At 45.2% G+C, this 16,506-nt stretch overlaps 1 protein-coding gene across 3 annotated transcripts in view; it reads right to left on the bottom strand.

The window, feature by feature from the left end:
• Positions 1–5,925: 5,925 nt before the first annotated feature.
• UBASH3A (ubiquitin associated and SH3 domain containing A) overlaps positions 5,926–16,506 on the bottom strand; it is a 42,245-nt gene continuing 31,664 nt past the window's right edge. For 2 of the 3 annotated variants that reach the window (XM_053305841.1, XM_053305840.1), the window contains exons 10-14: positions 16,088–16,180; positions 13,244–13,394; positions 8,185–8,291; positions 7,876–7,982; positions 5,926–6,673 (exon numbers count right to left, since the gene is read on the bottom strand). In XM_053305841.1, coding sequence (XP_053161816.1) covers positions 6,536–6,673; positions 7,876–7,982; positions 8,185–8,291; positions 13,244–13,394; positions 16,088–16,180 — 596 coding nt within the window. In that variant the 3' untranslated portion in view covers positions 5,926–6,535. Of the gene's footprint in view, positions 6,674–7,875; positions 7,983–8,184; positions 8,292–13,243; positions 13,395–16,087; positions 16,181–16,506 lie in introns of those variants that run through there. The other variant, XM_053305842.1, reaches the window with a different exon arrangement.

The following is a 16,506-nucleotide window of genomic DNA, read 5'->3' as shown; positions in this document are numbered from 1 at the left end:
TATTAGGGTTAGATCTCTGGCCCACAGTACTTGCCTTATTTTCAAATTTCCCCTTTGCAGTAACTTCTTGCAGTGGCCTTGCCATCATGTGAAATGAAGGCTGAGGGGCTTACTGTGCATTAGTATCTCACCCTCAGTCTTTCTCTTGTTTGCAGCAGCAGCAGCTTTGCTGCTGCAGATATGTTTCAGAGGTTTTTTTAGTGGGGTTGTTACCTGCTTCTTTCTCCTGTGCCATTTCCACTGGCCTCTCCATTGAGCTTTGCAATTGGTTGCTCCTAGGCACAAGGCTGAAAGTCCCATGCGCCAAAAGAGACAGCCACCAGCGCAACCACCTTCCCCTTCCCTTTGTGAACAAATGGGAAGAGAAAGGTCACAGAGTGCAAAAGGAAATGGGAAGAAGGTGCTTACCTTCCATTTTCCATTACAAGTGTAAGGCGGGGGGCGGGAAGGGGACTCAACTCCAGAGGAGGTAGTGACGGGAAACACCTGCTGCGCTGGAATTCCAGCCCAGCATATGCTCCCTTGTCCTCTTGCTTTGTCCAAACAAGGCCAACCTGTGGGGCAGGCAAGAGGTTCAGGGACCCACCAAACATTTGGGGCATTTGCGCACCTGGTGCCCAGTGCTACTGTCCATTTGACACACGTACTAGTCAGCAAATCAAGCACTGATTCATTCATTTGCTTTGCCTTTCCCCTCATGCTTCAGATGGACTGTCTGTATTTTTAGTGGTTTTCTGAAAGGAAGAAGGCTCTTGAGATCAGCCTGTCTAGGCAAAGTGTCCATGTTTCTGTGTGACACCCCCCCCCAATAATATTTGCTTTTATAGTTGGATACCAACAAAAATGTGGATCTTTATTAACCGCCTCTGCATATTTATCATCCTCTTTATGAGACTATGGAGTCTTTAGTGTTCATGGTTTACTTCCCTGGTATTTCTTGCCCGGTATCAAAGCAAAGATCCAGCTCCTGGGAGTTCCACTGGCCAAAAAACAATTTCAATAAAGATGAGTTTTCTTCCTCCCTCCTTACTTCTTTTAGTAGACTAGGACGACAGTACATCCAGATTGCAGAAATAAAAACACAAGCAAGATTTTTCTTTAAAGAAGATAATGTTTTACTGACAATGGGATTATACCAAAAGTCATAAAGATCATTGGGACAAAAACTCCAGTTTACATACTTTTCTCAAGATGTGAATTTAAAATGGTTGACTGACATCTAGAGCAGCATACTGAGGATGCAGCAGAAGCTGCGTCCTCACAGAGAGAGGCTGTGTGCTTGAAGCTAGAGGCTTCCTGAGCAGCAGAAAGCATGCATGCGGGGGAGGGGAGTAATTTATTGCTGATCTCCCCTGCCTCCAAAAGTGCTCTGTGCCTTCCAAAAATGTGTCCCTGATGGCCATGCAGTCCTCAGGGAACATATTTCTAGAAGGCACAGATCACTTCTGGAAACCGGAGTGATCTGTGCAAAAATCATTCTCCCTGTGCCCACTCTGCTGCTCAGGAGGCCTTTGGCTGTGTTAATACAGCCCCTCTCTGTGAGGACGTAGCTCTCCCTGCGCCCTTGGAGTGCTGCTCTGGCTATCAGCCACCAACTGCCACCTCTTCCCTAAACTAATTTGCGCAACTAATTGGTGAAACAAAGCAGGCACTTTAACCTTGTGCTACAAGTAGTCTTCTTCTTTAGGTCATGTCAATAGATTATGGTTGTAGACGTCTATCCAGTCATCAGTATCTCTCTTTTCTGGGTATGTGTGTCTAATGGCAGGTGCGTGTCTTCAAGCTTGTCCATCTGTCTCCTCACAAAAGATTTTTCTCCCTGCTTTCTAACACTTCTGTGACTCCACCTTTAAGCTTCAGGCACATTCTTTCCTATGCATTTTGAGACTGGAGTCTGCCACCCCTTTCGTTTTATTATTTATTTATTTAAAATAACACGACTGTACAGTACACTACTGCTTGGGGTAGTTTACAACAATTAAAAATAACATACAATTCAAAAAGTTAAAGACCAGGCTAAAACCACATTTAAAAGTTACAAGTTTTAAAAGTTTCAGATTTCATGTTCTCTCTCAGGTAGGCACATTGGCATTTCCGGAGCACAGCCATCTCGAGATGTATTCTGTCTGCTCTCCTGGCAGAAATAATGATGTCTAAATCTGACCTGGGAGGCTGCTGCTTTGTAGGCTTGCTTCAGAGCATAAACAGAATGCAAAGCAGAAAGGGATGAAATGTCTGAAGCCCTCAAGAGAAGGTCTTTAGATTTTTTAAAAAATGTTTATTTTTTGCAAAACACTTGAGACTCAGAAGAAATAGTGTGAGTGCCCTCTCACCCTACACAAGTGGAGAATAGCAGGCATTCAGGTTCTTCAATTAGCATCTGTGCAAGGAAGAAGAGTGTTGGGCTCATGGCTGATCATGCAGAACCTGTCCTATCTGAAGGGGCTGATAACATCATATTTAAAACAAGGTTAAAACATAAAATTCCAAACTGTATTAAACAGAAAGTCAACTGCTGAAGATATTCTAGAATGAAGCAATAATGTGGCACGGGATGCCACCTGGAGGCTTTTCTTTTATATGCATGTTTTCTTGTTCATTCATACTTTGATATGATATAGGGAGTGAACATTTTCTGGAAGCTGTCGGCTGGATTATGAGATTTCAAGATCAGAGAGACTTTAAAAAAAAAAACCAAAAAAAACCCCTTAATTTCCATCCTGCGGTTGAATATTTTACCTGCCAGAATGACTGACAGACCGTGCAATGCTCTGTGCATGTTTAATGCAAAGCAGGTACTGCTGCATATTCCTAATGCAAGTTGTGAAAGCATAGCTTGCACAAGGAGAGGTGCGTGATTGCATGGCCATTGGAAATAACGGCCATGTGATCGCAGAAGTCCCTTGTACAATTCTGGCATGTCCGCAAGTGTGTGCTTTCCTAACTTGCATTATGAAGATGCAGCAGCACCTGTTTTGTGCTAGATGCACACAGTATATCAGTTAATGATTTTAAAGGGTGCTTTATCAATAATAGAAGTGTCTGCTAATAGAGGGCTGGGCTGTTGAATGTTCAGCCTGAATCTGGGGAGCTTTGGGGAGGGGGCATTTTCAGAAGTTGGGGTGAGCACATTTTTGTGCGGGGAAGAAATTTACCAGCGTTCTGGCTGGTTGGCAGAGCATTCTGGGGAAAGCAAAATGGCAGCTGCCAGCCAATTAGGGCTCTGGTGAGCTTCTTTCCTCCAACCCCCAAATCTCGGAAACTACTGTAACTTTGCAGCCTGCAAAGCAAGCCATTAAAGTTAGGGAAGGATTTCAGACCAGCCCTAGATTGACCTTTCAAGTCTGTTACTCTGGCCCAGGGCAGCCAATTGCCTAACAGGAACAAATTTCCCACTTCCAGATATTCTTTAGTACCAGGAATGCAAAAACCTGCGAAAGGAGTTGGGAAAGTCATATCCAGTGGCTGAGAATACACATGCTAGCCACTGAACAAATGATCATCCCACCATTGACAGATGTGACAGGGCTGGTGACACATGTGGGATGTGGGTGGGGAGGGAGTGTGGCACTCGACAAGGTTTTGGCACTTCCTTCTCATATCACCTAACCAATCATCTTTCTGTCACTCATCTGCTCAGTGGAGTGGGAGGAGAGAAGACAGCTGCATTAGGTTCAATCAGGGGAGTAGCCAGCGGAGAGGGGGCCCGTGTTTGCCCCTCTCCCCAGTGGCCCCTCAGAGTGAGGGAGATAATGAAGAAAATAGGGAGGGGTGGAGCTGGGGGACCCTGGGTTCTTTGAACCCATCTGCTCAATTATAACTACACCCCTGAGGTGCATAACTTCCTATGCACCTTATGTCTGATTTTTATTTCAAACTTTAAAAGATCTAACATAAAACCCCCACAAATAAAGCTCTGGATCTAAAGCACCACACAGTTCTACATGCCAAAGGAAGTGTTAGACTTTTATTTCTCAAGCAACAGTCCTCCATGCTGCATAGCAAACTACTTTGAGGGAAAGTTTGAAAAACCATGAATAATATGGTTAGGGGAGTGAAGGTGTGTCTACCACTTAAAAGAAAAAAGTAAGAACATCCTACGGAGCATGCCAAAGCCCCTGAGCACATTGAAAAGTAACTCTTTGGATCCTGGACAAAAACAACAACAAATAATGCTTGGATGCTCTCTTTTCCTACACTAAGAGTGCACACTGTTGTAACTGCCCCTATGTATATATTATAGGCTTACCAGAACTAAATGAAGGTTGAATCAACTGTTTTGTTTTTAGCACAAGCTTCTATCACACATGTGGAAAACATTTTTAAAAATACATGTTTGATATGGTTCAAGCTGCAGGAAGCATCCAAGAAACTATAGCTACCTATATTGGGAGATTAATATCTTTGGGGTAGGTTATGTCATGTGAAGTAGCCCTGAGCTGTATTTTATTATATTTCCGGTCAGGTTTTCTAACAGATGACACCTTAGGTGGCGCAGCAAGGAAATGCTTGACTAACAAGCAGAAGGTTGCCAGTTCGAATGCCTGTTGGTATGTTTCCCAGACTATGGGAAACTCCTATATTGGGCAGCAGCAATATAGGAAGATGCCGAAAGGCTTCATCTCATACCGTGCAGGAGGAGGCAATGGTAAATCCCTCCTGTATTCTACCAAAGAAAACCACAGGGCTCTGTGGGCGCCAAGAGTCGAAATCTACTTGACGGCACACTTTACTTTACTTTCTAACAGATGGGTGGTTTCCTTTTCAGTTTAAGTAGTTTCATTTGGGGGCTGTTCCACTAGATGTCACCCTAAATTGCTGTACAAACATTCTCACATTAAAAACTAGGAACACATTTCCAGACTTGTACCTGTACCTAGGTCCTTAGCTTAATCATTCCAAAGTCAACAAAGCTACACGCAAGCTTTTATTGTGCCTTGGGGGTGGCAAGCAAGAGAGAAATCCTCCTCTCAGTTTTCACCCCACGTCTTAGAATGCCCCATGGTTTCTATTCATGTGGCCCAAAACCTGCTTTCAACCAGGCTGTCGTTCTTTTTGCACAGAGCACATCAGGAAGTGATGTTTATTGAGAAACTAGCTCAAGGGTTTTTGCTAGGAGAAGAACTGATGATAGAAACCCACAGGAGATGGCTGCATTAATGGGGAATAGGGCCCTTAAGGGACACAGTGCAGCTATTCTGAGCCCCTGGTGGCACAGTGGTAAAACTGCCGCCCTGCAACCAGAAGGTTACAAGTTCGATCCTGACCAGGGGCTCAAGGTTGACTCAGCCTTCCATCCTTCCGAGGTCGGTAAAATGAGTACCCAGAATGTTGGGGGCAATATGCTAAATCATTGTAAACCGCTTAGAGAGCTCCGGCTATAAAGCGGTATATAAATGTTAGTGCTATTGCTATTCTAGGCAGTCCTGCCTTGACTTGACTAGACTAGACTTAAGTTACTAAGCAGCAGCAGAATAAAGCAGAAAATAAAACTGTTTACTCATAGCATGCTCAGATGAAAACAGAAAGGAAGGTGGACAGTAGGTTTTTTTGAGTGTTGAAGATAGGATGACAGAAGTATTGCTGCCTCTGGGGTGCATGCACTCATCCCATTATTGCCTCTAGGAAACTGGTTTTGCAGGGCTTAGTGTTCCAAAAACCTGCAAAATGTGTTTGACCAGATACAACAGTGGGATAACAGAAATGTGTGTGCCCACCAAGGGCAAATATGGTATGTTTAACTTTGAACTATCTTAACAATAATCATCGATATCCAGTTTTGTGCACCTGGCCTAATCCAGGCTGTTCCTTCAACCCTACTTACTACTGTTACCCTGAAGTTGTAATAACAAACCTCTCACCCAAGATTGTGATAGTGTAGGAAAAGGCAAAAGAGACTCTGTCTGTATGTGTTTGTGTGCAGGTGTATGTGTGGAAGAGAGAGAATATGCACGTGTGTAGTGTCTTATTCGAGGTTCACTTCACATGAGGGCAGAACCAGAAATAATTCCATGAGGTTTTATCATATGAATGCCATCTCAGGAAATTGCCAGCAGATAAAATGCTGAAATGTGAGCTAGATAATATTACCAGCAACACCATTTTTGCAACAGCAGAACAATAATTTTGTTCTTCTTTCTGAAGGTGCACTGCAAGCCATTTAAGGATTCTTCTATCTTATTACTTCTGCAGTTACTTGGTAGATGCCAGTGGGGGAGAAGAGGAAAATGAATTAGGCACCTGTCTACAGCAACTGCATTCCAGTTTATTAGGTGAGAAATGCAATTAAAAGTGTAACTACATGCTGAAAGTGAAATGTGTAGTTTTGATTATTTAATTGCATTTTCTTCCTTGTCCTGGAAGATTTTTTTAAACGAGCAAAGTGTCCCGTCCCACCCCCACCTCTATACGTGCCTGTTCCTGAGTTCTGTCAGCTGGCAATGACTAAGAAACAGACTTCAGAGCTTGGGGTTAACCATCAGAATCTTTTGAACTGCAAGGTAGGGTAGGAATTCATGATTTGAGTGTATATTGCTTAATTGTCCAGAAGGATGTTTTTCCAGTTAAATGTACCATTTGATCCATGGGTTATTGTCTTGATTGGTGGGTTAATCATTTGCCATTTTTTCTCCTCTTTAATTTCTTCACAGAAACACATGCCCAGTGAAGGTATCTAGTAAAGTAGAGAAGATTTCAAGAGAATTGTGTACAAGAAGCTAGAAGTCTAGAAAAAAGCCACTCATACAGGCTTACTGCACCATAATATATTTGAATAGCTTTCATTATCCACTAGAATTAGGAACAAGTCACTTGAGGAGACCATTTTAAGAAACTGGCAATTGATTACTAGAAGAACAGGCAGGAGAGAAGGCTGTGTTAACAGCGCAAAATGACTCAAAGTATCTGATAATTATGCTCCACAGGCCACACCAGGAAATGAAGAGTGACTGAAGGACACATGAGAAACCATCTCAGTGGGTTTCTCAGGGAAATACACGATTAGAGCTTGTAGAAGAGGAGTGCCTTATCAACAACTCTAAAGATTCTGCAGCCAAAATTCTCCTGCCTTCAGCTCTTTTACAAGAGTAAAAAGCCTCTGAGTACCAGTTGCAGGGGAGTAACAGCAGGAAAGAGGGCATGCCTTCAGCTCTTGCCTATAGGCTTCCAGTGGCATCTGGTGGGCCACTATGTGAAACAGGATGCTGCCAGAAGGGCTGTTCTTATGTTCTTAGGAGTGGCCAGTGTATATACATTAATTATATTTTATTCTTATTACATTTAAGAATGTAAAGAATAATAACTTAAACCCTGCCTTTCTTCCATCATGGAACTCAAGGTCGCCAACTTGGGCTCCCCATGTGGTCATCCATTCAAGCACTGACCAGAGTCGTACTCACACAATCTGTTTAACACTTGTACAACAAGTGTGGGTGTACACATATACAGAACTGTTCACAGATACAGTTATTCACATGTTATGCTGAACACAATTACAGCACTTCCTATCTGTACCATGCACTTGAGGGGCCCTGTACCCAGGTTCACCTTTAAAATGAATGCAGGAACAGTAATTCACACAAAAACATGTGCATGTATACAGACATCTGTACATTTGTACAACATAAAGCCTGAACATGGCTCAGATCCAGACATGCTTAGCTTCAGCAAGATGGCTGTATCATGTTGCTTTCTTGCCTTCTATCATGTTGCCCTTAGACTATAACCTGGCACCTTATACCAGTGGAGAGTAGGGACTACCCAATCTTAACTTTTGATGTTTATGAACAACAGGGAAAAACAAACCTAAGTAATCAGGACATTTATACATTGGTAGGAATCCCGCCCCCCTGACACACACACACCCTTATGTCTTACCTTTCGAACAAACTGAGCAAAGTCACTGCTCTCCCTGGGAGGGAGACCCAGTAACGGCCGAGTTAATGAATCCAGAGATGAGCCATGTCCAACAATCAGGATGGTGCCTATTGGGGGAAAATGTAGCTTCTTAGAAAGATAATTTGAGATGCTGGAGATTTGTACTAGATCATATTTGGATATATTCAGACCTACATATGAGGAGGATGTTTTTCTAGCAGCCATATAGGATAATTTACATGGAATTTTTTTTGCTTATGATTGTGCCATTGGAGAGACAAGGTAGTGAAATCAAGAGCACAAAGTTACCTTCAGCTGTACAGGAGCCAACAATCTGTTTTATACTTGCGGCACATCTGTTAACATAGTCTTCATAGGCTTCGGATGGCATCAGGGAAGAAAGAGGGAAATTACATCTGTTAACAAAATCATCCACTTGGTTAACATTTGTTGGCTTATTGGAATCAATAAGTCTGGAACATCTAAGCACTAATCCCTGCTCCACCACTGAACTTGCTTGATTGGCTTGTGGGATTGTCACCCTCAGTTTAGAGCTCCATGTGTTTCCCGATTCACACACAGTGCTCCTGTACAATTGGGGTTCACATTGCTGCTTTTGATTACAGCCAATTACCTTTCATTATGGTTTTGAAAGCATTAATTCCCCCCTCCGATCCATCCCACCATTTCTGGCCAATGGGGTTGTAGAGAAGATCTCATCTCCTGCTTCCAGTTGGTGCATTCACCTTTGACCAGGTAGTGAAGAGAAGGGGGGGAGTACATGTGTGTTGGGGGTGTGTGCACATGCATGCAGGGTGCCTGCGGATCCCCCTCAATGTAATTTTCTGTCTTAAAACTCCCCCTCCCCAGTGTTTTTGTGCAACATTAACTGCACACTAGATAAATGGGAAGCGCCAGCTACTGTAATGGATTGCTAAGTCCAAATCACATTCTGCAGTCTCACTGCGAGTAGGAAGCTTCCCTTTGGAATGGAAGCATTTTCCATTTGTACTGTGTTGTAGAGGTTTTTTAAAATAGTTTTCTGATGGTGTTCTTGTGCAAGAATACTGCTGCACTAGAACAACTGGTAGATTCACCACATCACTACCACATTGAGAAGGATATCTTATGGGACAGCAGGGTACCATGCAGGCCCCCGCCCCCTCCCCATCCCCCAGACACCATGGAACTGTTATTATTGCTTTCTCTTTATAAAAGGAAATATTGCTGGGTGAATTTTGGGGACCATTTGGGACTTTTGGGGGACACTGCTGGACACCAGAAGACCTACAGAGCATGGCAGGACACTTTATTTGACCTGTTTTCACAAGCTCTGACATTTGTGGGGCGGGGTTGAGTCTAGGAACCTAACTCCCATGATCCCATAATGCCTCATTATCTGTGGTTTCATTACCCACGGTAATCTGCTGGAATGGAACTCCCATGGATAATGAGAGCCACCTGTATTGGTGTTCTTGCATGCATATTTATAAAGACAACCAGGTAGATGGTAACACAAGCTTCCCCTCCCAAATCTTCTTTTTCTGTGAACTGGGTATATAATCTTCCCCAGCCCCATGACAGAGCTTGAAATCTGCTCTGGATTTTGCAATAACTAGATCTTCCCTTTGTTCTAGTGCTCTGAAGTTAGAGTGTTAGAATACTGGGGAGGGGCGGGGCAATCAGTATTAGAAGGAGCTCTGGATCAGTAGTAGACTTCAGGGCACAGGAAACAAGTCTACCCAGGAGTGGAATTGAGAGAGGTGTCAGGCAGAGCTGACACTCCCTAGTCACTCCCAGACAGGTATCCACATCTCCATCTCATGCTTTATCTCAGGGAACTCTCTATACAACTCCACAAAGATGCCAGAGTATCTAACACTCCTCCAATGTGCAACTTTTAAAAGATGTGTATGTTATGCATTAAGGGCCAATCGTCATGAAAAAAGCTGAATAATGCCACTGACGTTATGAACAGCACCTTCAGTTACTGTACTGAAGTTGCTGTAAGTCCCCCACATTGGCCCCATTAGTTTGTAATGGGAAACCGGAGCTGAAGGGGCCAGAGGCTGCCAAACCTGTATGTGCAAACACATTAAATTCTGGTCCCACATGGAGAGCAACCTGAAGTTTTGCTCTCCAAACTCCAATTCAAATCCTCAGGTTGTAGTCAGTTTTGCCGCTCGTACCTGATGTTAACTACTGCCTGCAGTATGTCCAAGTGCAGAACTGCAGGCTGAGCTGTCTGAAACCAGAGTTGAGGGAGGAAGCTCCTCCCTCTCTCCAGCTGTGATTGGCTGTGCAGGCTGTCCTTCATGCAAGAACGAAGCCCACACAGCCAGTTCCTTCTCCTCTCCGCAGTCTCCCTGACTGCAGAGAGCCTCCTCTCCATTACATCCAAATGAGGAGAGGAGAGCAGGGTGGGGATGGGGAGTGGATCAGTGGGTCCATTGGACCTGTGGTTCCACATTATGTATGGATGCGGCCTTTGTCTGAACTACCCTCAACCCTAATAGTAGTGAAGCAGGAGTAAATCGCTGTCTGGAAAACCTGCACTCTCCTGCTACCATGACTTACATAGGGGAAACTCAAGTCACTTTTATCAACTTAACAATTTTTAGGAGTGGATCATGGGGTACGGTACTCTGGGTAATTCAAAACATGACTAGAAGAGCAAGGTACTTGATCACAATCAATCCAGTGCCTGGTTTTGTTTCCTGTTCTGTTTGTGGTTTTGCTAACTTACAGAAACTGCACTGAACCACAGAGCTACACTGTTGTGAGAGGTTAGGAAACAAAGTTAAACATGATCAATTGAATGCAATAATTACTTTTGTTCAAAATATGCATATGATTTATGCCTCTAATGCATTCAGTATCAAAATCTAGTTGGGAGAGTTTTTAATGTGAAAATGCATTCATTTAGAATCAGAGCTGCTTTGTTTTTAAGCTTTTGAAAACCACCACCCCAGCAGTGACTGCACTTGATTCTCACCAATCAGCTGCTTCTTAGGTATTTCTGTGCCTTTCCTGCCACTATGGTGGTGCTATTGATCTCACCTATTTTTAGGCTGCAAGTTTTAAAAAACCAAACCAGAACCATTTGGAGTGCATACAATATTTAGCCAAGAGAAAGAAATACTACTATCAACCCAAAATTCCTAGCTGTAATGGGCACAAGATTAAACTCCACCTCCCATCTGCTTCCTTGCCCATTAGCACTCAGGCTTAGTGCACTGTAAGAGTCATAAGAACATAAGAACAGCCCTGCTGGATTGGGCCCAAGGCCCATCTAGTCCAGCATCCTATTTCACACAGCGGCCCATCAGATGCCACTGGAAGCCTTTTACTCCCCTGCAACTGGTACTCAGAGGCATCCTCTGCTTAGCTCTACAACATTCTGCACAGGACAAGGCATTGCTCTCGCATCTCCCAGCAGCACCAGCATAAGAGGACTCTATTCCCTTTCTTCAGTGGTGTATGTAGGATCCCCCTGTTACACTAAAGCAATTGCTTGCAGAAGCCATTAGCACTGTTCCTTTATTGCCGAAGGGCAGCACTCACAGGAGCACTGGTCACAGAACGTAAGAATGTAAGATGAGCTCTGCTAGATCAGGCCATCTGCTCTAGCATCCTATTTCCAACAGTAGCCAGGAGCAGGCTTCTCCCCTTGTTGGTTGACAAACAAGTGTTGGAAAGAAGCAAGGGGCAGATTCAGGATGGTCCAAAGTATTGTAGCACCTGAGGTAAGGTGCTAAATGCTGCCTTGCCCCAGGCCTCTGGTGGGGACCAGCCACTTTCAAAACTGACTTTTGCAAGCTTTGAGTTGCAGTTGGCGGGAGGGGAGGAAGGTTGCCAGCAGCCTCCTCTTCTCCGCATGCTTTTTGCAAGGAATGTGAGGAGACGTGCTCCTTGCAAAGCTTGCAAGGGCTTAGACAAATTCATGGAGGACAGGTCTATCAATGGCTACTAGTTTGATGGCTATAGGCCACTTCCAGCCTCCCCGCGCTGCCTCTCAATACCAGTTGCAGGGAAGCAACAACAAGAGAGGGTCCACCCTCTTGCCTGTGGGCTTCCCAGAGGCATCTGGTGGGCTACTGTGTGAAACAGGATGCTGGATTAGATAGGCCTTGGGCCTGATCCAGCAGGATCTTATGTTCTAAGGATCACGCCAGTCCTGGAGAGCTCCTCCAATGGCAACAGTGGGCGGAGGGGTGGATCTTGCTGCCCTGCTGGTGCTCCAGTAATCTGTCGCCTGAGGCCGGTGGCATAGGTGGCCTGTGTTCTCAAGGGCAGCTCCCCCCGCGGAGGCCATGAGCTCCCTACTCTGGTAGTGGCACATGTGTTGGTGATGGTGGGCGGTGGCCTCTTCAGCCCAGTGATGCTGTGCTCCAGCCCCATCTGGCGCTGCTGGGGATGGGCAGGAAGCCACAGTGGACTGGAGGAGTGCACCTCAGGGCATGGCACACTGTGCCACCGGCGGGGGGGGGGGGGGACTCTGTCAGCAGGTGAGCGGCAGCCCCAGGGTGAGGAAGGCAGCCCCGGAGGCAAAGTTGCAGGGGTACTTGGAAACCATGTGTCCTATTACAGCTCTGCCCCTGCCTGAGGCAACCACTTCACCTTGCCTCATGAAAGGACCTCCCTGGATGGATTCGCCATCAGCCTTTTGTGTATAATCCTTAAGCCAACTACATATATAAGCCTTCAGCTCCTAGCACCAGCATCGCCTTGTGCTAGTTAAGAACTGAAGCAAAGGGATTACTTCACCCGCATAGAGCAGGGCTGCACAACCGTGGCCCTCCTGCTGTTATTGGACCACAACTCCCATCACCCTCAGCCACAGTGGCCAATATTCAGAGATGATGTGAGTTTTAGTCCAACAACTGCTGGAAGGACAAAGCTGTGCACCTTGTTGTAGAGGCAAGTGAAGCAGAGCTGCCAATTTCTTTTAGGCCTGCCTTTCACAGGATGCCATGGCCACTCTTGAGCAACAGGAGGGGAGGACGAGGCTGCACATCTTAGAAGTTGTTCCAGTTCATCCCTCTAATTCCTGATGCAAATAAATGGTTGCTACTAATGCTAGGCTCTGTGGGTGCCAGGAGTCGAAATCGACTTGAAGGCACACTTTACCTTTACTAATGCTAATGATGAATGGGAACTATCTACTCTTAAGGGTAATATCCAGCTACTTTGGTGGACAATACAGTACCTCACAAATTATGCCCTAGCTGTTGATTTTATTCATCATAAAGTTCTTTATCATAAAGAGAAGGCATGTAAGGGTTTTGTTCAGGGCCAGCTAGTTGGCTTTTCTTTGGTGGCAATTCACCATAACATTTAGGAATCACTCAAATACTTTAGCACTTACTTATATGTGGTATCTACACTGTAGTTGACCTCTGACACTGTCAGTTCCCTTGGAGTCATAAAAGAGGGAACAGTTGTGTTTGTCTCCCATTTAGTCCATTCAAAGAGTCCAGGTTCTATGCAAACCTTAGCTTTTTGTTCCAGCTGAAGCCCTGCAATGATCAAAACAGATATTTTAACTAAGGAAATCCTTCAGAATTCAATTGAAAATAAAAACCTTCTAAATTTATTCCCATAGGGTTAGATCTGTACACCACCCAGAAATGGCAGTATATTGCATGTTTTGGGCGGTATAGAAATATGATGAATAAAAAATAAAAAATAAAAATATGTAATATGTCATGTCCTGGAGGTTAATTTCTCCAGGTTAATTTCAATTTTCTAACTGCATGTTCCTCTATGGATCTGTATTTTATTTTCATTCCAGAGTACAGTTTTCAGTGGTCAGCAGCAAGCCATTGAAATGGCCACATTTCCCAAAGACAGAACTTTTCTATCATGCCATTAATGAACAAAGGGTTGCTTTTCGGAGCAACAGCAAGCTCACTCCGTGTCATTGATAGCTACAGTTTTGAATTTCCAGAAGTGTAGCTATGTCAGATCATTTTCACATGAGTGAGTTGAATGATGGCATTAGAATTTGCCAGACTTCGTCATCACACAAAAAAGAGCCACATTGAGCAGAAAGTAATTTCATTTAAAGATACTTCTCGCCTACTGTGGACACATTATTAAGAAAATTCAAAAGCAGTGATGTCACTGAAATTTGTACCTAGTTCAGTATTATGAATAGCGCTGCATTACACACCAAGTGTCATTTCTCTCTTCCCCCCCATCCCCACCAAAGTTCTTCCCAGTTCAGAATGGTAGGCAAGATTATGAGCATGCATGGTAGCATTCAGCAGAGCAAGGACTCAAAAGCAGCTGCCCCTTTGCAAAGACCTTCTTTAATGTCACATTTTATTCTGAAGTAAACTCTCGTTGATTGCTGTGAAACCATGACGACTACAAATCCAAATGCTTTGTTGACATGGGCAGAGAAATAATTTCACATTGGCCTATAGGTGTTAGTGAAACTCATATTGGTTGGTGTGTGAATTGTGCAGCTATGAAACCCAACTGACTAAGCAGCTTTTTGTCTGGTGAGCAACTTCTCTATTTGGGTCAGTCGATTCTCTTGATAGTTTTTTGTGAGGATTTTGTGCCGTTCTCTCTCTCTGATTGTGTTTTGCGTGGGCAGCTGAATGAACTTCCAGGAAGCTCTCTGCTGTGGCTGCCATCTTGTGGTGGCTGCTGGTCAGCTAAAACTAATCAGCAGTTCCCAGGGGTGACCTGGCCCAGACTGTCACAGTCCCGTGCACAACAGCAACCGGGTCAGACACTGAGAAAGCAGGACGAGCCTCCTCCCTGGATCTTCACACCAGACCAGAACCTGGGAGAAGCCCCCACAGCTGGAGTCCCCCAAGGAAGCTCCCCCAGGCCTGAAATCATAGAGGCAGCACTCTGAGAACTCGAGTCCATGGCAGTGCTCCCAGACCCAGGGCCACCGAGAGCTGGTTTGGGCCTCGGTGAAATTTTTTTTGCCCCCTCCATTTTTGGCAACCCTAGCCGGGCCCCCTTCCAGACTGCCAGGCCCCGGCAATTTGTACCGGTCTCCGACCCTCCCCCTTGTCGGCCCTGCCCAGACCTTCATGCTGGCACCCCACACCTGATATCTAAATGCCAGCAACAAGCTCATCAGGCATAGAGAGAGCTGCCCCTTTAAGGCTTCTACTTTCCAGGCAAGGTGATGGAGCCCAGAGTGTAGTCTGAGCTTAGAGGTACTTAAGGGCTCAGTCTACCCTGACTGTGTTGAGTCAACTTGCTCCTTTGGACCTCTGCAAGGTCTTGTGGACCAGCTTCACTACTGCCTTGCAGGCAGCCAGGACAAAGGGCAAGACAATAATGTGCTTGTGATATGTGGCGGTGAGTGGGTGTGTGGCATACATGCAGCAGCATTAGCATGCATGCTCCAACATTATAAGCTGGGAAAGAGCTTTCTTGGAGGAAGCGTGTCTGTTTTCCATTATTAAAAATACTCAACCAAATCCAAACAGACCTAGGACTGGCCCTCTAATGAGGTGTGATGAGATGGCTGCCTCAAGTGGTGGATTGGCATAAGTGGTGGGGTGCCCTGTGCCCATCATCTCCACCAGGTGCCTTACCTCATCTCCCCTTCCCGGCACCCCATTTAATCTAGCGGCAGCTTCTTCTGCCACCTCCTTCTTCTCCCACTTCCTGGCTCTTGAAAAGAAAGAGGGTGGGCAATGGGAAGCAGAAGGAAGTGTGTGTGTGTGTGTGTGTGTGTGTGTGTGTGTGGGTGTGTGTGTGGAATAGGAGGCACCCCACCACCCTACTCCTCTACACTTCCTTCTGCTCCCATTCCCAGCAGGAGGAGGAAAGCACTTCCCCTCCACCAGTAGAAGGGGGAGAATGTATTCCCTTCTCCACTTGGCAGGAGAGAATGGCACATGGAGGAATCTGCATGCCAGTGTGGGGGGAATAATGTGTGGTGTACTCTGAATGTGGACGGGCACCTTACCATATCACCTCAGGTGTGGTTGGGGCTTGGCTGGGTCTGAACTGAAGTGAGCCCAGGGAGTTTGCCATCGCTGTTCAGAAGTTACATATTAGAGGCTAAAAGGCATTCTTAGCATCACTGGTGAAATGTCCCTTAGTCTGCAGCAACAAGGACCCCCAAATCTTTTTTTAAAAAACTCTGATTGAGGGCAATGGCTGCAAGCCACAGACTATTTCAGCAAAAGAGAGGCTGAAACAATTCCTCCTGTCAGAAAGGCTCACATACCTTCTAGCATATGCTGAGCAGTTTGGATGCAGCGCAGCGCTGGGGAAGAATATACACAGCTAATCCGCACAGCCTTCTCCAGCAGAGCCTCTCCTGAAGTGAGAAAACATAAAAGACCAATTTTTTACAACAGGAAGAGGCAAGTGCAAAACACCTTCTTATGCATAGCAGTCTGTATCCCCTCACCCCTATGCAATGCCTGTGGGTCCTTTTGTTTCCGTTTGTAAGGTTTTACTTACCAGCCATAATCTAAATGGATGGACTTTAAGGAATGCTCTTCCCATGAATAAACCGTGAGGAGAAATGACTAGTGGGCAGGGGGAGGGGGACTCCACCATGAAGCCTGGAGAAGTGGGCCACTGCAGGTGCAGAGAGAGGGCCAGTTGTCAGGAGCAGCACAACAGCCCATCCAAAAAACC

Source organism: Hemicordylus capensis, chromosome 3 (genome assembly GCF_027244095.1).
Source record: "Hemicordylus capensis ecotype Gifberg chromosome 3, rHemCap1.1.pri, whole genome shotgun sequence".
Classification (NCBI taxonomy): Eukaryota; Metazoa; Chordata; class Lepidosauria; order Squamata; family Cordylidae; genus Hemicordylus; species Hemicordylus capensis.
Note: the sequence above shows the minus strand (reverse complement) of the source record. Positions and strands in the feature narration are given on the sequence as shown.